The sequence below is a fragment of the Hyla sarda genome, chromosome 1 (genome assembly GCF_029499605.1).
Source record: "Hyla sarda isolate aHylSar1 chromosome 1, aHylSar1.hap1, whole genome shotgun sequence".
Lineage (NCBI taxonomy): Eukaryota > Metazoa > Chordata > Amphibia > Anura > Hylidae > Hyla > Hyla sarda.
In genome coordinates this window covers 25,866,450-25,887,298 of record NC_079189.1, presented here as the reverse complement: position 1 = coordinate 25,887,298, position 20,849 = coordinate 25,866,450, and the positions used below count along the sequence as shown (strand labels likewise).

The window sequence follows — 20,849 nt, the reverse complement described above, 5'->3', positions numbered from 1 at the left end:
CATCACACTCCATGTTTCTATTCATTGACAGCAAGCAGAAGCTGCAAATGTATCCTGACCTAGCTCTGCTCGCACAGCTGGAAGAGATGGGTATGAACTACTATTGGGCCTTGAAAGATAACAAGGTACTTCCAGCCGCTATGGCAACAGGTTTCTAGTTCATCAGGCAATAAAAAGGGAGAATATAAAAAGCTGAAGAAATAAGGAATACAAAAACATGGCTGCTTTCACCCATTAGTGCCACATCTGTCCTCAGGTCCTATGAGGTATTGCAGCTTAGCTCTGTTCATTTCAGTGGAACAAAGCTGCAATGTTTGGCACAACCTACGGACAGGTGCGGAGCAGTTTCTGGAAAAGGCAGCCAAGACGATAGAAATTACACATTTTCCCTATTCACTTTAAAGGGGTACTCCAGTGGAAAACTTTTTTTTTTTTTTTTTAAATCAACTGGTGCCAGAAAGTTAAACAGATTTGTAAATTACTTCTATAAAAAAAAAAAAAAAAAAATCTTAATCCTTCCAGTACTTATCAGCTGCTGAATACTTCAGAGGAAATAATTTTCTTTTTGGAACATAGAGCTCTCTGCTGACATGACCACAGTGCTCTCTGCTGACACCTCTGTCCATTTTAATAACTGTCCAGAGTAGGAGAAAATACCCATAGAAAACATATGCTGCTCTGGACAGTTCCTAAAATGGACAGAGATGTCAGCAGAGAGCACTGTGGTCGTGATGTCAGCAGAGAGCTCTGTGCTCCAAAAAGAAAATAATTTCCCCGGTAGTATTCAGCAGCTAATAAGTACATGAAGGATTAAGATTTTTTAATAGAAGTAATTTACAAATCTGTTTAACTTTCTGGCACCAGTTGATTAAAAAAAATAAAATAAATAAATAAATAAAATAAATTCCACTGGAGTACCCCTTTAACTTCAATATGGAAGACAACATCAGCAGCACTCCGATCCTGTGTGAACCTACCCTAACACAGTAGTAAGACAGTGTTCTGCTATTCTGTGCAGTAGATAAGTGCAGGATTATCAGGCATTTGTCGCCCCCCAGGCATCCCATTACCCTCCAGCACCTTGCTATAGTCAGCAGACCCCCTCCCCTGAATGGGTCACAGTGGTGCAGCCGCTGCCCATAGCGAAAACCATCTCCAGCAGCAGAAATCACAGCCGGCAAGAAAAGGCAGGAAAAATATAAAAGGCAATGGTAAAAAAAAAAACAGCTGTCGCAATGAAATGTAGGAAATATCCGGTGTCAGCAATGTTCCTGATCTGTGGTAATAGTCTGATGAGAGATACAAGCGCACAATGAACACAAGCTCATGCAAACAAGGAAAAATGACAAGAAGGAAGATAAGAGGCTACCTACTGCACCCAATACCACCGCCAGACCAAAGATTTACAGCCCCCCCCCCCCCCCCCCCCAAATCAGATGAGGAGAGGGACAGGAAGAAATACAGATAAACCCCACATAACATTTAACGTGTTAACACAGCCTCAGGGGCAGTATATAACTACTATATATCCTGAGCCCCTAGAGATAGCAGCAGCAGTATACAGATAGAGCTGGGAAGGGATGTGTATCACTACTATATATCCTGATCCCATAGAGATAGTAGCAGTATACAGATAGAGCTGGGAGGGGATGTGTATCACTACTAGATATCCTGATCCCATAGAGATAGCAGCAGTATATAGATAGAGCTGGGAGGGGATGTGTATAAATACTATATATCCTGATCCCATAGAGTTTGCAGCAGTAGTATACAGATAGAGCTGGGAGGGGAAGTGTATAACTGCTATATATCGTGATCCCATAGAGATAGCAGCAGTAGTATATAGATAGAGCTGGGAGGGGATGAGTATAACTACTATATATCCTGATCCCATAGAGTTAGCAGCAGTAGTATATAGATAGAGCTGGGAAGGGATGTGTATCAATACTATATATCCTGATCCCATAGAGATAGCAGCAGTATACAGATAGAGCTGGGAGGGGATGTGTATCACTACTATATATCCTGATCCCAGAGATAGCAGCAGTATACAGATAGAGCTGGGAGGGGATGTGTATAACTGCTATATATCCTGATCCCATAGAGATAGCAGCAGCAGTATATAGATAGAGCTGGGAGGGGATGTGTATCACTACTATATATCCTGATCCCATAGAGATAGCAGCAGTATACAGATAGAGCTGGAAGGGGCGGTGTATAACTACTATATATCCTGATCCCACAGAGATAGCAGCAGCAGTATACAGATAGTTCAGAAGGAAAGGTGTATAACTACTATATATCCTCATCCCATAGAGATAGCAGCAGCAGTATACAGACAGAGCTGGCGGGGATTTGCCAGGAGGGATCTGATAGGTGATGATGTCATCCTATAGTTTACAGGAAGTCAGCTATCCCAGGACTAACCACTTCCTCTGATACATTAAGCACTGTGATTTTCTCTGGGTGACCATGTGACCCAGTTTAGATGATACAACTGGAGTGCTTCTTTAATAAAAAAAATAAAAAGAACAAAGAACATTCCATATGAGAGTGTGAAGTGAAAAGCCGCTGGTATTAATAACCCTTCACTTCTCATTATTGTCAGTACAGCAGGCACTCACCGGCATGACATCACCAGGCCGATATACCACCGCCATAAACATTCTGCTCCACTTATAATAATGTCAGCACAGGAAGGAGGACAACACAGACAGGGAAGACTGGACCGGGGGGCAATGGACCCGTCTGGAGGCTCATTACATTATATTCACCCATGTGAGCCCTAAGGATTGTAATTCCACAAACAGCCTATGGACAGATGTGGCGCCAAGCGGAGGTGACTTGTAATGTATAACCTTGTGAATGGTAATGATTCTGAGGATGGGGGGTCTGGTGTGTGTGACATCGTACAATGTATAAGTCTGGCGGACCCCCTCAGTCTTGTGTATAGTAATGCTCCGGAGGAGAGGGTCTGGTGTGTGTGACATTGTACAATGAATGTATAAGGATGGCGGACCCCCTCAGTGTAGTGTATAGTAATGCTCCGGAGGAGAGGGTCTGGTGTGTTTGATATCGTACAATGTATGAGTATGGCGGACCCCCTCAGTGTTGTGTATAGTAATGCTCCGAAGGAGGGGTTCTGGTGTGTGACATCGTACAATGTATAAGTCTGGCGGACCCCCTCAGTGTTGTGTATAGTAATGCTCCGGAGGAGGGGTCTGGTGTGTGTGACATCGTACAATGTATAAGTCTGGCGGACCCCTCAGTGTTGTGTATAGTAATGCTCCGGAGGAGGGGGTCTGGTGTGTGTGACATCATACAATGTATAAGTCTGGCGGACCACCTCAGTGTTGTGTATAGTAATGCTCCGGAGGAGGGGGTCTGGTGTGTGACATTGTACAATGTGTAAGGATGGCGGACCCCCTCAGTGTTGTGTATAGTAATGCTCCGGAGGAGGGGTCTGGTGTGTGACATCATACAATATATAAGTCTGGCGGACCCCCTCAGTCTTGTGTATAGTAATGCTCCGGAGGAGAGGGTCTGGTGTGTGTGACATTGTACAATGTATAAGTCTGGCGGACCCCCTCAGTGTTGTGTATAGTAATGCTCCGGAGGAGGGGTCTGGTGTGTGTGACATCGTACAATGTATAAGTCTGGCGGACCCCCTCAGTGTTGTGTATAGTAATGCTCCGGAGGAGGGGGTCTGGTGTGTGTGACATCGTACAATGTATAAGTCTGGCGGACCCCCTCAGTGTAGTGTATAGTAATGCTCCGGAGGAGAGGGTCTGGTGTGTGACATCGTACAATGTATAAGTCTGGCGGACCCCCTCAGTCTTGTGTATAGTAATGCTCCGGAGGAGGGGGTCTGGTGTGTGTGACATCGTACAATGTATAAGTCTGGCGGACCCCCTCAGTGTTGTGTATAGTAATGCTCCGGAGGAGGGGTCTGGTGTGTGTGACATCGTACAATGTATAAGTCTGGCGGACCCCCTCAGTGTTGTGTATAGTAATGCTCCGGAGGAGGGGGTCTGGTGTGTGTGACATCGTACAATGTATAAGTCTGGCAGACCCCCTCAGTGTTGTGTATAGTAATGCTCCGGAGGAGGGGGTCTGGTGTGTCTGACATCGTACAATGTATAAGTCTGGCGGACCCCCTCAGTCTTGTGTATAGTAATGCTCCGGAGGAGGGGTCTGGTGTGTGTGACATCGTACAATGTATAAGTCTGGTGGACCCCCTCAGTCTTGTGTATAGTAATGCTCCAGAGGATGGGGGGTCTGGTGTGTGTGACATCGTACAATGTATAAGTCTGGAGGACCCCCTCAGTGTTGTGTATAGTAATGCTCCGGAGGAGGGGGTCTGGTGTGTGTGACATTGTACAATGTATAAGTCTGGCGGACCCCCTCAGTCTTGTGTATAGTAATGCTCCGGAGGATGGGGGGTCTGGTGTGTGTGACATCGTACAATGTATAAGTCTGGCGGACCCCCTCAGTGTAGTGTATAGTAATGCTCCGGAGGAGGGGTCTGGTGTGTGTGACATTGTACAATGTATAATGATGGCGGACCCCCTCAGTGTTGTGTATAGTAATGCTCCGGAGGAGAGGGTCTGGTGTGTGTGACATCGTACAATGTATAAGTCTGGCGGACCCCCTCAGCGTTGTGTATAGTAATGCTCCGGAGGAGGGGGTCTGGTGTGTGTGACATTGTACAATCTATAAGTCTGGCGGACCCCCTCAGTGTTGTGTATAGTAATGGTCCGGTGTGTGACATCGTACAATGTATAAGTCTGGCGGACCCCCTCAGTGTTGTGTATAGTAATGCTCCGGAGGAGGGGGTCTGGTGTGTGACATCGTACAATGTATTAGTCTGGCGGACCCCCTCAGTCTTGTGTATAGTAATGCTTAGGAGGAGGGGGTCTGGTGTGTGTGACATCGTACAATGTATAAGTCTGGCGGACCCCCTCAGTGTTGTGTATAGTAATGCTCTGGGGGAGGGGGTCTGGTGTGTGTGACATTGTACAATGTATAAGTCTGGCGGACCCCCTCAGTGTTGTGTATAGTAATGCTCCGGAGGAGGGGGTCTGGTGTGTGACATCGTACAATGTATTAGTCTGGCGGACCCCCTCAGTCTTGTGTATAGTAATGCTTAGGAGGAGGGGGTCTGGTGTGTGTGACATCGTACAATGTATAAGTCTGGCGGACCCCCTCAGTGTTGTGTATAGTAATGCTCCGGAGGAGGGGGTCTGGTGTGTGTGACAACCTACAATGTATAAGTCTGGCGGACCCCCTCCGTGTTGTGTATAGTAATGCTCTGGAGGAGGGGGTCTGGTGTGTGTGACATCGTACAATGTATAATGATGGCGGACCCCCTCAGTGTTGTGTATAGTAATGCTCCGGAGGAGAGGGTCTGGTGTGTGACATCGTACAATGTATAAGTCTGGCGGACCCCCTCAGTCTTGTGTATAGTAATGCTTAGGAGGAGGGGGTCTGGTGTGTGTGACATCGTACAATGTATAAGTCTGGCGGACCCCCTCAGTGTTGTGTATAGTAATGCTCCGGAGGAGGGGGTCTGGTGTGTGTGACAACCTACAATGTATAAGTCTGGCGGACCCCCTCCGTGTTGTGTATAGTAATGCTCTGGAGGAGGGGGTCTGGTGTGTGTGACATCGTACAATGTATAATGATGGCGGACCCCCTCAGTGTTGTGTATAGTAATGCTCCGGAGGAGAGGGTCTGGTGTGTGACATCGTACAATGTATAAGTCTGGCGGACCCCCTCAGTGTTGTGTATAGTAATGCTCCGGAGGAGGGGTCTGGTGTGTGTGACATCGTACAATGTATAAGTCTGGCGGACCCCCTCAGTCTTGTGTATAGTAATGCTCCGGAGGAGGGGGTCTGGTGTGTGTGACATCGTACAATGTATAAGTCTGGCGGACCCCCTCAGTCTTGTGTATAGTAACGCTCCGGAGGAGGGGGTCTGGTGTGTGTGACATCATACAATGTATAAGTCTGGCGGACCCCCTCAGTGTTGTGTATAGTAATGCTCCGGAGGAAGGGGTCTGGTGTGTGTTACATCGTACAATGTATAAGTCTGGCGGACCCCCTCAGTGTTGTGTATAGTAATGCTCTGGGGGAGGGGGTCTGGTGTGTGTGACATCGTACAATGTATAAGGATGGCGGACCCCCTCAGTGTTGTGTATAGTAATGCTCCGGAGGAGGGGGTCTGGTGTGTGTGACATCGTACAATGTATAAGTCTGGCGGACCCCCTCAGTGTTGTGTATAGTAATGCTCCGGAGGAGGGGGTCTGGTGTGTGTGACATCGTACAATGTATAAGGATGGCGGACCCCCTCAGTGTTGTGTATAGTAATGCTCCGGAGGAGGGGGTCTGGTGTGTGTGACATCATACAATGTATAAGGATGGCGGACCCCCTCAGTGTTGTGTATAGTAATGCTCCGGAGGATGGGGGGTCTGGTGTGTGTGACATCGTACAATGTATTAGTCTGGCGGACCCCCTCAGTCTTGTGTATAGTAATGCTTAGGAGGAGGGGGTGTGGTGTGTGTGACATCGTACAATGTATAAGGATGGCGGACCCCCTCAGTGTAGTGTATAGTAATGCTCCGGAGGAGGGGGCCTGGTGTGTGTGACATCGTACAATGTATAAGGATGGCGGACCCCCTCAGTGTTGTGTATAGTAATGCTCCGGAGGAGGGGGTCTGGTGTGTGTGACATCATACAATGTATAAGTCTGGCGGACCCCCTCAGTGTTGTGTATAGTAATGCTCCGGAGGAGGGGGTCTGGTGTGTGTGACATCGTACAATGTATAAGGATGGCGGACCCCCTCAGTGTTGTGTATAGTAATGCTCTGGGGGAGGGGGTCTGGTGTGTGTGACATCATACAATGTATAAGGATGGCGGACCCCCTCAGTGTAGTGTATAGTAATGCTTCGGAGGAGGGGGTCTGGTGTGTGTGACATCGTACAATGTATAAGTCTGGCGGACCCCTCAGTGTAGTGTATAGTAATGCTCCGGAGGAGGGGGTCTGGTGTGTGTGATACCTCGTTCCCAGCTCTCCGCCAGTGTTACTGAGTTCAGGGTCTTTGTGATTAGCGCAGTCCTCACCTTTACACTCCCACCAATCAGATCTGGCGGCTCCTCATCTGTTTCCAAAGCGACGTTGACAGAGGCAAAGGGCCGGCTCGCCATCTGCTGCATCTCCCGGATGAGTTGCTGATAAATAAACAGTGAAGATACAGATTATACCACAGCTGGATTACAGGGGCAGATTATACAAATATATATATTACAGGGGCAGATTATACAGAAATATATATATTACAAGGGAAGATTATACACAAATATATATATTACAAGGGAAGATTATACACAAATATATATATTCAGGGGCAGATTATACAAATATATATATATATATATATTACAGGGAGCAGATCATACCAAAACTGCATAACAAAAGGGAATATTATACCACAGATAGAGTACAGGGGCAGATTATACAAAAATAAATATATTATAGGGGGGGGCAGATTATTCCAAAAAAATATATTATAGGGGGACAGATTATACCAAAAAATATATATATTACAGGGGGCAGATTATACCACAACTGCATAATAAGGGGGGGGGGGGGGGGGTTACTGGGGGCAGTTTATACAACAGCTGGATTACAGGGGCAGATTATACTAAACACATTACATGAGGACAGATTATAGCCCAGATGGATGAAGAGGGCAGATTTTATCACAAATGGAATGCAAGAGGGCAGATTATACCACAGCCAGATTACTAGAGGGCAGATTACACCACAGCCAGATTACTAGAGGGCAGATGACACCACAGCCAGATTACTACAGGGCAGATGACACCACAGCCAGATTACTAGAGGGCAGATTACACCACAGCTAGATTACTAGAGGGCAGATTACACCACAGCCAGATTACTAGAGGGCAGATTACACCACAGCCAGATTACTAGAGGGCAGATTATACCACAGCCAGATTACTAGAGGGCAGATTACACCACAGCCAGATTACTAGAGGGCAGATTACACCACAGCCAGATTACTACAGGGCAGATTACACCACAGCCAGATTACTACAGGGCAGATTACACCACAGCCAGATTACTAGAGGGCAGATTACACCACAGCCAGATTACTAGAGGGCAGATTATACCGGATAACAAAGGGAGAATATTATACGACAGATGGAATACAATGGGGCAGATTATACCACAGCTGGATTACAGGGAGGGCAGATACCACAGCCAGATTACTAGAGGGCAGATTATACCACAGCTGGATTACAGGGGGGGGGCAGATACCACAGCTGGATTACAGGGGAGCAGATTATACCACAGCTGGGTTACAGGGGGGCAGATTATACCACAGCTGGGTTACAGGGGGGCAGATTATACCACAGCTGGGTTACAGGGGGGAAGATTATACCACAGCTGGGTTACAGGGGGGAAGATTATACCACAGCTGGATTACAGGGGGGAAGATTATACCACAGCTGGATTACAGGGGAGCAGATTATACCACAGCTGGATTACAGGGGGGCAGATTATACCACAGCTGGATTACAGGGGGGCAGATTATACCACAGCTGGATTACAGGGGGGCAGACTATACCACAAATAAAATTAAATATTGGTAGCCTCCACTTGCACTAAAATCCTTTATATTGGGAGCCCCACTTACACTCGCATCCCCTGCTGACCTATATAAACGCTCAATAACACTATAAATACTTTGCCCCCTCCCATCCTAAATAAAGCAGACAGACCAGGAATAGCCCCCTCCAGAGGTTTCTTTTAGCCGTTGCACCCCCAGGGTCTCGCATACTGCCCCAGCCTGACGCTGTATTATGTCAGTCTAGAAGGGAACAGAGCTGTCACATTGAATAGGAGAGCGCGGCTGGAGACGGCGGCTTGACATTTTAGGAGTCCTCGTTGTACCCGGTGCGGGGGCCCGCCATCCGCCACACTTCACAGCGTCTGAGGACAGAGCCATAAACTGCAGGAAAGCGTTATACTCCTGTTCATCCAGAGCCTCCTGGTTCACTGCAGGATGTCGGTGATAAAGTCACACATTACATCCGCTTTACATTCTGTCTTATTCCTATTATGCCTCCTACATAGAGCTCCTCAGTGTATTAGGAATAGAGGAGCACAGTGAAGACTGACACAAGGAGAGATGGTTATTTTCTGGTTATCGCCACCTAGAGGAAGGAGTGAGTACTGACCACAACTCTCATACGACCATCTAATTTTGGCAGTAGTCACATTTATATTGTATAATGTAGCTTTCCACTCACCTAAATGTGGGATGTTGGGTGCAGTTATACCACCCCCAATCCTCTGTCTGTTTTCCAACCAGGGTGCCTCCAGCTGTTGCAAAACTACAACTCCCAGCATGCCCGGACAGCCTTCGGCTGTCCGGGCATGCTGGGAGTTGTAGTTTTGCAACAGCTGTTGTGAAATACTGATATAATGCAACACTTCTATATGGGAGGAAGTTATAGTAATGTTCATCCAGTACCTCCTGGTTCATGAATGGAATACTAGGACTGCAGTGAAGACTGACATACACATGAGCAAAGGGAAAGTACAACAGCTGGAGGCTCCCGGGTTGGGAAACACTGCATTAAGTTACCCTATCTTTGTCTTTGCTCATGTATGTGTCAGCCTACATTGTGTCAGTCTACAACAGTGTTTCCCAACCTGGGGGCCTCCAGCTGTTGCAAATCTACAACTCCCAGTATGCCCAGACAACCTTGCTGGGAGTTATCGTTTTGCAACAGCTGGAGGCTCCCTGGTTGGGAAACACTGGTCTACAGTTTGCAGTCCTGGTATTCTATTCATGAACCAGGAGACTCTGGATGAACACAGACACAGCTCCATGCTACAGGGGAGAATAAAGCATTGTTCACACTTCTATCCTTCCATCTGTACATGTATGTGTCAGTCTTCACTAATCCTAGTATTCTATTCATGAACCAGGAAGGTCTGGATGAACACAGATATAGGTTTCTTCCACATAGACCAGTGTTTACCAACCAGGGTGCCTCCAGCTGTTGCAAAACAACAAATTTGCTGTCCGGGCATGCTGGGAGTTGTAGTTTTGCAACAGCTGGAGGCACCCTGGTTGGGAAACACTGACAGTAACATCTTCCCCTGTGCTCATGCATGTGTCAGTCTTCACTTCTAGTATTCTATTCATGAACCAGGAGGTCCTGGATGAACATCACTATAGCTTCCTTCCATTCAGAAGTGTTGCATTCTACAGTCACCCTATCGTTACCTTTGCTCATGTATGTGTCAGTATATACTGCAGGCCTAGTCAGGCGCGTATCTCTAGGGGGTGCAGAGGTAGCAGTCGCACCAAGGCCCTGGTGCCCAAGGGGGGCCCCAAAGCACATCGGTCCCATAAGAGAGCAGTATTCTAACTAGCACATGGGGCCCTGTTGCAGATTTTGCATCAGGGCCCAAATCTACAAGGGACATCTCTGGTCCTAGTATTCTATTCATGAACCAGGAGGTTCTGGATGAACACTATTATAGCTTCCTCCCATATAAAAGTGTTGCATTATACATTTACCCAATCTATATCTTTGCTCATGTATGCGTCAGTCCTTACTGCATTCCTGGTATTCTATTCTATTCTATTCAGGAACCAGGAGGTGCTGGATGAGCATTACTGTAAGAGAAACATTGCATTTTTAAATACAGTTACTCTATCTTTCCCTTTGCTCGTGTATTTAAAGGGGTACTCCGGCGGAAAACATTTTATTTTTTAAATCAACTGATACTGAGTTAAAACAGATTTTGTAAATTTCTTCTATTAAAAAAGAAAATCTTAATCCTTCCAGTACTTATCAGCTGCTGTATACTACAGAGCAAGTCGTGTATTTATTTTCAGTCTGACCACAGTGCTCTCTGCTGACACCTCTGTCCATGTCAGGAACTGTCCAGAGCAGGATAGGTTTGCTACAAGGATTTGCACCTACTCTGGACAGTTCCTGAGACAGACAGAGGTGTCAGCAGAGAGCACTGTGGTCAGAATGAAAATAAAATTCATAAAGAAAAGAATTTCAGCTGTAGCATACAGCAGCAGATAAGTGCTGGAAGGATTAAGATTGTTTAATAGAAGTCATGTACAAATCTGTTTTACTTTCTGGTACCAATCAGTCCTCACCGCAGTCCTAGTATTCTATTCATAAACCAGGAGGTCCTGGATGAACACTACTATAGCGTCCTCCCATATAGAAGTGTTGCAATATCCAAGGTGTTTCCCAACCAGGGTGCCTAAAGCTGTTGCCAAACCAACTCCCAGCATGCCCCATTGGCTGTACGGGCACGCTGGGAGTTGTGGTTTTAAAACAGCTGGATGCTTCCTGGCAGGGAAACACTGCATTATAAAAGTTACCTTTACCTTTGCTCATGTATGTGTCGGCCTTCGGCTGTTCAGACATGCTGGGAGTTGTAGTTTCGCAACAGTCTGATAAAACCGTAGTACCATGCACCGTACCACATGGAACTGGAGCACTTCCAGGTCCATGAATAGAATACTAGACGTGCAGTGAAGACTGACACATACATGAGCAAAAGGGAAAGATTTATTAAAATGCAGTGTTTCCCAGCCAGGGAGCCTCCAGCTTTTGCAAAACTACAACTCCCAGCATGCCCGGACAGCCAACGGCTGTCCGGGCATGCTGGGAGTTGTAGTTTCGCAACAGCTGCTAGAAAATACTAATATAATGCAACACTTTTATATGGGAGGAAGCTATAGTAATGTTCATCCAGAACCTCCTGGTTCATGAATAGAATACTAGGACAGCAGTAAAGACTGACACATACATGAGCAAAGGGAAAGTGCAATGTTTCCCAACCAAGGGTGCCTCCAGCTGTTACAAAACTACAACTCCCAGCATGTCCGGACAGCCGAAGGCCAACCCATACATGAGCAAAGGGAAAGATAGGGTAAGTTCATAGTGCAGTGTTTCCCAACCAGGGAGCCTCCAGCTGTTGTACTTTCCCTTTGCTCATGTGTGTGTCAGTCTTCACTGCAGTCCTAGTATTCCATTCATGAACCATGAGGTTCTGGATGAACATTACTATAGCTTCCTCCCATATATAAGTATTTCCCAATAGCTGTTGCAAAACTACAACTCCCAGCATGTCCGGACAGCCAAAGGCCAACCCATACATGAGCAAAGGGAAAGATAGAGTAAGTTCATAATGCAGTGTTTCCCAACCAGGGAGCCTCCAGCTGTTGTACTTTCCCTTTGCTCATGTGTGTGTCAGTCTTCACGGCAGTCCTAGTATTCCATTCATGAACCAGGAGGTTCCGGATGAACATTACTATAGCTTCCTCCCATATATAAGTATTTCCCAACAGCTGTTGCAAAACTACAACTCCCAGCATGCTGGGAGTTGTAGTTTGCAACAGCTGGAGGCTGCCTGGCTGGGAAACACTGCATTATAAAGTTACTCTCTCTTTCCCTATGCTCATGTATGTGTCGGTCTTTACTGCACGTCTAGTATTCTATTCATGGACCTGGTAGTGCTCCAGCTCCATGTGGTGCAGTGCATGGTACTACGGTTTTATCAGAGATGACCCTCGCCCGGCACAGCAGAGCCGTGTGCGCGGTGTCAGCGCTCAGCTGGTGACAAGTTACAGAATGCCTGTGACTGCATTAGAACAATTGGAGCGCAGAGGCGTTTGATGTATCAATCAGATCCTTACATACCAGCCGAACGCTACACGCTGAAAAAAAATAAAAAATAAAGATCGCACTTAAACGTCTTCACTTCAAATTAAAAGCCCTTTCAAGGCAGAGCCGACACGGCGGTAAATCAGCCCGCGCCACCGACATTCAATCACCAGGTGACTGACAGCAGCATCAACGCCATGAAATACGTATGGATTATATACAAGGAGGGGGTCTGAATACAGGAAGATAACATATGCACAGCTGCCATTCAGGACTCTGGGAAAGCAGGATGATGACCCTGATGGGTGGGTGCAAACACTCCCAACAGGGGCACCCGGGCTCACAAAGATTAAGGGAGTATAGTTTATGCAGGGTTAAAGGGGTATTCCATGAAAACAAAAAATAAACATCATATCAACTGGCTCCAGAAAGTTTAACAGATTTCTAAACTACATCTATTGAAAAATCTTAATCCTACCAGTACTTTGCTGCTGAAGTTGAGTTGTTCTTTTCTGTCTGACCTCAGTGCTCTCTGCTGACACCTGTCTGTCTGTCTCAGGAACTGTCCACCAGAGCAGGAGAGGTTCGCTATGGGGATTTGCTGCTACTCTGGACAGTTCCTGAGACAGACAGAGGTGTCAGCAGAGAGCACTGTGGTCAGACAGAAAATAACTCCGCTTCAGCAGCTGATAAGTACTGGAAGGATTAAGATTGGAAGGATGATGACCCTGATGGGAGGGCACAAACACTCCCAACAGGGGTGCCCTGGCTCACAAAGATTAAGGGAGTATAGTTTATGCAGGATTAAAGGGGTATTCCATGAAAAACAAACCTTTTTTTCATATCAACTGGCTCCAGAAAGTTAAACAGATTTGTAAATGACTTCTATTAAAAAAAAATCTTAATCCTTCCAGTACTTAACTACTGAAGCTGAGTTGTTCTTTTCTGTGACCACAGTGCTCTCTGCTGACACCTCTGTCTGTCTCAGGAACTGTCCGGGGCAGGAGAGTTTTGCTATGGGGGTTTGCTGCTACTCTGGACAGTTCCTGAGACAGACAGAGGTGTCAGCAGAGAGCACTGTGGTCAGAAAGAAGACAACAACTCAACTTCTGCAGCTGATAAATACTGGAAGGATTAATTTTTTTTTTTTTTAAATAGAAGTAATTTACAAATCTAACTTTCTGGAGCCCGTTGACATGAAGAAAAAAAAAATATATATATATTTATTTATTGTTTTCCATATACCTTAGCTCTATTTTCCTTTGTTACCATTTTGTAAAATTGTAAAAACTACAAATAAACAGTTTAAAAAAAAAAAAAGAATAACCCTTTAAATGTGAGTTACAATGTCATCAAGGGGAACGATTATGAGAAAGCAGCACAGAGTATTTCAGGAGTGAAGGTGTTCTGATCTGGGAGAGTTCGTGCCATATACACTTATGGGGAGATTTATCAAAACCTGTTCAGAGGAAAAGTTGCAGAGTTGTCCATAGCAACCAATCAGATCGCTTCTTTCAGTTTTGAAAAGGGGGACGTGGGGGTGGCTGTGACCTGTCCACTGTTGCAGGATGGGTGGGGTATTGGGGGAGGGGGCAGTAATGGGCGGTCTGCCCTCATCACCAGGCTCATATAGTCAGGGATGATGACTCCATCCAGAGATGAGGTACATAGTGCCCCAGTCTGCAGGATCAGTACACACATCTATCCTATATACAAGAGCAACACAAAGCTTGCGCCGCAGATGCAGCAGAGTTGAGGTTGTTATTTAGCTATAAAATTTGCATATACAATACTGCAAAATACACAGCTGGGGCCCTGCAGAGCCCGACACATCCAGCTCTGTCGCACCTGCCCAACCCAACAGCACAGCGCATGATACAACCTAGAACAGTGTTTCCCAACCAGAGTGCCTCCAGCTGTTGCAAAACTACAACTCCCAGCATGCTCGGACAGCCGTCGGCTGTCCGGGCATGCTGGGAGTTGTTGTTTTGCAACAGCTGTTGGGAAATACTGATATAATGCAACACTTCTTTATGGGATTAAGCTATAGTAATGTTCATCCAGTACCTCCTGGTTCATGAATGAAATACTGATATAATGCAACACTTCTATATGGGAGGAAGCTATAGTAATGTTCATCCAGTACCTCCTGGTTCATGAATGAAATACTGATATAATGCAACACTTCTATATGGGAGGAAGCTATAGTAATGTTCATCCAGTACCTCCTGGTTCATGAATGAAATACTGATATAATGCAACACTTCTATATGGGAGGAAGCTATAGTAATGTTCATCCAGTACCTCCTGGTTCATGAATGAAATACTTTGGCTGTCCGGGCATGCTGGGAGCTGTAGTTTTGCAACAGTTGGAGGCACGCTGGTTGGAAAACACTGATCTAGAACCTGGCCAGCTTAGTTGTGAGCAGTGCAGAAGTGTGTACGGCTCTTCTGCATCTGAGACAGTAATATATGAATGGTTAACAACCACCACAATCAGTGTGGGCCCCTCATAGTCAAGGGTGGGCTAAAGGGTCAGACAACACTTAGGGGCCACAGGGCCTGGGAATCTGTGTCGCTGCGCAGGTAGATATATATCCATATACACACGTGACTGTGTCCTAGGAAGCTTTTACAGCGTGCCACAAAGCGTTCAGCTCCATAGGGCACTATGAAAACACTACCATCACACACCATCACTTCAAGGCCAGGTGGAGCACTCACGGACACAAGCTTTTCCTTACATATAACCACTTATTAATATAACCATCTGGAAAGTAATGCAAAGTATGGAGGCAGCTATACAGTGAACACTATGCGGTATTAATGGCGCAACACTGCCATCTAGTGCCCACAACTAGATAGGAGTCATTAAGATACAAAGAGTAAAAAAAAATGGGCAATTTCTCCCTATCATAAAGTCATTGCTGGTATAAGGTGTCTGCTAAATCCTACAAGGCAAAGGCATGCTGGGGCTGTTAGTGCTCCACAATAGTAACAGGGACGGGCGCTCACATCAGATCTCTTTGTTCCGCTGCCTCTATTGTGCCGGTGGGAGATTCAGCACAAGTGACATTTTACTTTTAAACTTGCTAAATGTCTTGACTTTGCTGGCGGCTACGTGCAGCATTTGTGAGCGAGCAGCGGGGTCGTGATCTGCGCTCCAGCGACGTTTACATGAGGATTTGGGAAGATTTTAGGGGATGTGAACTGATTAGCCATATGTGGGGGAGGGGAAGAGCTGCACAAAGAGAGGAGGGCAGCAGATCAGCAGCAGTGCGATCCTCAAACACAACACTAGGAGGCAGCATCTACTGTATATAGGAACACAGCAGTACCACGGGGTGTCCATCCCCACAGCAGTACCACGGGGTGTCCATCCCCACAGCAGTACCACGGGGTGTCCATCCCCACAGCAGTACCTTAGACAATTGGTCAACCCCCCCCCCCCCCCCCCAAATAGGAAGAACAGGGCTTGTCCGAGTCAAATTGTAATGCAATCAACTAATACTTTTCCCCATTAGATGTAGTAAGTCACTGGCGCCCCCTGCAGGTTGTATCTGCTGCTTCCAGATTCTGAATGGCACCTATATTCTACAGTTGTTCCTGTATACCTGGGTAGACAAAGTCTGAACAGTAGGGCAGCAATAATGGGCCATATTGGTTGTCCTCACACTGTCAGAAACAACAGAAGAGAATATAAAGCGTCAGGACAATGACAGAGACTTCATGGACCCCGCGACTGTCAATATTTCACATTATCCTGCAGATTATACAAAACACCAGTGAATCGGAGGAGTAAATAATGGAGTGTACCAGGTTCACTCATCTCCCCCTATGTCAGTTATTACTGTCCCCTCATCTCCCCCTATGTCAGTTATTACTGTCCCCTCATCTCCCCCTATGTCAGTTATCACTGTCCCCTCATCTCCCCCTATGTCAGTTATCACTGTCCCCTCATCTCCCCCTATGTCAGTTATTACTGTCCCCTCATCTCCCCCTATGTCAGTTATTACTGTCCCCTCATCTCCCCCTATGTCAGTTATTACTGTCCCCTCATCTCCCCCTATGTCAGTTATCACTGTCCCCTCATCTCCCCCTATGTCAGTTATCACTGTCCCCTCATCTCCCCCTATGTCAGTTATCACTGTCCCCTCATCTCCCCCTATGTCAGTTATCACTGTCCCCTCATCTCCCCCTATATCAGTTATTACTGTCCCCTCATCTCCCCCTATGTCAGTTATCACTGTCCCCTCATCTCCCCCTATGTCAGTTATCACTGTCCCCTCATCTCCCCCTATGTCAGTTATCACTGTCCCCTCATCTCCCCCTATGTCAGTTATTACTGTCCCCTCATCTCCCCCTATATCAGTTATCACTGTCCCCTCATCTCCCCCTATATCAGTTATCACTGTCCCCTCATCTCCCCCTATGTCAGTTATTACTGTCCCCTCATCTCCCCTATCTCAGTTATCACTGTCCCCTCATCTCCCCCTATGTCAGTTATCACTGTCCCCTCATCTCCCCCTATATCAGTTATCACTGTCCACTCATCTCCCCCTATATCAGTTATCACTGTCCCCTCATTTCCCCCTATGTCAGTTATCACTGTCCCCTCATCTCCCCCTATGTCAGTTATTACTGTCCCCTCATCTCCCCCTATATCAGTTATCACTGTCCCCTCATCTCCCCCTATATCAGTTATCACTGTCCCCTCATCTCCCCCTATGTCAGTTATTACTGTCCCCTCATCTCCCCTATATCAGTTATTACTGTCCCCTAATCTCCCCCTATGTCAGTTATCACTGTCCCCTCATCTCCCCCTATGTCAGTTATTACTGTCCCCTCATCTCTCCCTATATCAGTTATCACTGTCCCCTCATCTCTCCCTATATCAGTTATCACTGTCCCCTCATCTCTCCCTATATCAGTTATCACTGTCCCCTCATCTCCCCCTATATCAGTTATCACTGTCCCCTCATCTCCCCCTATGTCAGTTATCACTGTCCCCTCATCTCCCCCTATGTCAGTTATTACTGTCCCCTCATCTCCCCCTATGTCAGTTATTACTGTCCCCTCATCTCCCCCTATGTCAGTTATTACTGTCCCCTCATCTCAGTTATCACTGTCCCCTCATCTCCCCCTATGTCAGTTATCACTGTCCCCTCATCTCCCCCTATATCAGTTATCACTGTCCACTCATCTCCCCCTATATCAGTTATCACTGTCCCCTCATTTCCCCCTATGTCAGTTATCACTGTCCCCTCATCTCCCCCTATGTCAGTTATCACTGTCCCCTCATCTCCCCCTATGTCAGTTATCACTGTCCCCTCATCTCTCCCTGTCAGTTATTACTGTCCCCTCATCTCTCCCTATGTCAGTTATTACTGTCCCCTCATCTCCCCCTATGTCAGTTATTACTGTCCCCTCATCTCTCCCTATGTCAGTTATCACTGTCCCCTCATCTCCCCCTATGTCAGTTATTACTGTCCCCTCATCTCTCCCTATGTCAGTTATCACTGTCCCCTCATCTCTCCCTATGTCAGTTATCACTGTCCCCTCATCTCTCCCTATGTCAGTTATTACTGTCCCCTCATCTCCCCCTATATCAGTTATTACTGTCCCCTCATCTCTCCCTATGTCAGTTATCACTGTCCCCTCATCTCCCCCGTGTGTCCTACCTCAGGCTCAGTTCCCACACTGACCCCTCATTCTCCCTCCGGAGTTCTATAGTCCGTGGTTGGTGCCCTAGCGTCACATAACTGTCACAGCCAATCAGAAGCCTCGGCAGTGACATGACTCTCCATACTCTTGAGCAGAGAGTGTGACCACTGATTGGCTGCAGTCGTCACCTGATGTTCCCTGCTCATGTAACACCGGGGGCACTGACTGCAGGCAGAATTAGGGATCAGCGCAGGAACGGTGTAACATAGTTCATAAGGTTGGAAAAAGACCAGAGTCCATCAAGTTCAACCTATAACCCTAATGAGTCCCTACTGAGTTGATCCAGAGGAAGGCAAAAAAAAAAAAAACTCATACTGGAGGTAAAAATTCCTTCCCGACTCCAAATATGGCATCAGAATAAATCCCTGGATCAATGTTCTGTCCCTATAAATCTAATATACATAACCAGTAATGTTATTATTCTCCAAAAATGCATCCAGACCCCTTTTAAATTCTTTTACAGAGTTCACCATGAAACCTCCTCTAGCAGAGAATTCCACAGTCTCACTGCTCTTACAGTAAAGAACCCCTGTCTGTGCTGGTGTAGAAACCTTCTTTCCTCTAAATGCAGAGGATGCCCCCTTGTTATAGATACAGTCCTGGGTATAAATAGATCATGGGAGAGATCTCTGTACTGTCCCCTGATATATTTATACATGGTTATTAGGTCGCCCCCTAAGCTTTCTTTTTTCTAAACTAAATAACCCTAATTCTGATAATCTTTCTGGGTACTGTATTCCTCCCATTCCCCGTATTAGGCTGGGTTCACACTACGTTTTGTCCCATACGGGAGCGCATACGGCAGGGGGGAGCTAAAACCTCGCGCTCCCGTATGTCACCGTATGCGCTCCCGTATGTCATTCATTTCAATGAGCCGGCCGGAGTGAAACGTTCGGTCCGGTCGGCTCATTTTTGCGCCGTATGCGCTTTTACAACCGGACCTAAAACTGTGGTCAACCACGGTTTTAGGTCCGGTTGTAAAAGCGCATACGGCGCAAAAATGAGCCGACCGGACCGAACGTTTCACTCCGGCCGGCTCATTGAAATGAATGACATACGGGAGCGCATACGGTGACATACGGGAGCGCGAGGTTTAAGCTCCCCCCTGCCGTATGCGCTCCCGTATGGGAGAAAACGTAGTGTGAACCCAGCCTTACTCTGGTTGCCCGTCTTTGAACCCTCTAGAGCTCCCCTATATTTTTCTTGTACACTGGTGCCCAGTACTGTACACAGTATTCTATGTGTGGTCTGACTAGTGATTTGTACAGCGGTAGAATTATTGATGCCCCCCATGATTTTATTTGCCTTGGCAGCAGCTGCCCGACACTGGTCACTACAGCTAAATTTAATATTAACTAAAACTCCCAAGTCCTTTTCCACATCAGTCGTCCCAAGTGTTCTCCCATTAAATACATAGTCCCAGCCCGGATTTTTCTTCCCCATGTGCATTACCTTACATTTATCAGTGTTGAACCTCATCTGCCACTTCTCAGCCCAAACCTCCAACCTATCCAGATCCATCTGTAACAGTGCTCTGTCCTCTATTGTGTTTACCGCTTTACAGAGTTTAGTATCATCTGCAAAGATTGCTACTTTACTATTCAACCCCTCTACAAGGTCATTAATGAATATATTAAATAGGACAGGACCCAAGACGGACCCCTGTGGTCCCCACTAGTAACAGTCACCCAATCAGAATAAATCATTAATAACCACCCTATGTTTCCTATCACTGAGCCAGTTACTTACCCACTTACACACATTCTCCTCAGCCCCATCCTTCTTATTTTATGCACCAACCTTTTATGTGGCACCGTATCAAATGCTTTGGAAAAATCCACATATACGACATGGAGGTAGGTAAAACAGTTGTTTTTTTTTATTAAAGATGCCTATTGAACCTTAATAAGGGCAAATTTTTCACCTTACAGACCTATATGAGGGATTGTTGCGCCATCAGTTGTACTTTGTAATGACATCAATCATTTCACCATAAAATCTATGGTGAAACAAAAAAAAAAATTTGTGTGGCAAAATTGAAAAAAAAGAAAAGAAAAACACGCCATTTTGTAACTTCTGGGGGCTTTTTTCCGTTAAAAATGACACCTGATCTTTATTCTGTAGGTCCATATGATTAAAATGATACCCAACTTACATTGGTTTTATTTTTTATTTTATTTTTAATTATAAACTTTTTATACGAAAATTAGTATATTTAAAATTGTCATCTTCTGACCCGTATAACTTATTTTTCCGAATACAGGGATGTGTGAGAGCTAATTTTTTGTGCCGTGACCTGATGTTTTTATCGGTACCATTTTTTGTTTTGATGACACTTTTTGATCGCTTTTTATAAATTTTTTAGGGTATACAAAGTGACCATTTA

General features: G+C 46.1%; 1 protein-coding gene across 1 annotated transcript in view; it reads right to left on the bottom strand.

The window, feature by feature from the left end:
• Positions 1 to 20,849, bottom strand: part of ATRN (attractin) — a 236,352-nt gene that overhangs the window by 15,114 nt on the left and 200,389 nt on the right. The window contains exon 28 of the mRNA XM_056553301.1: positions 7,124 to 7,231. Within this exon, the coding sequence (XP_056409276.1) occupies positions 7,124 to 7,231 (108 nt within the window). The remainder of the gene's footprint in view (positions 1 to 7,123; positions 7,232 to 20,849) is intronic.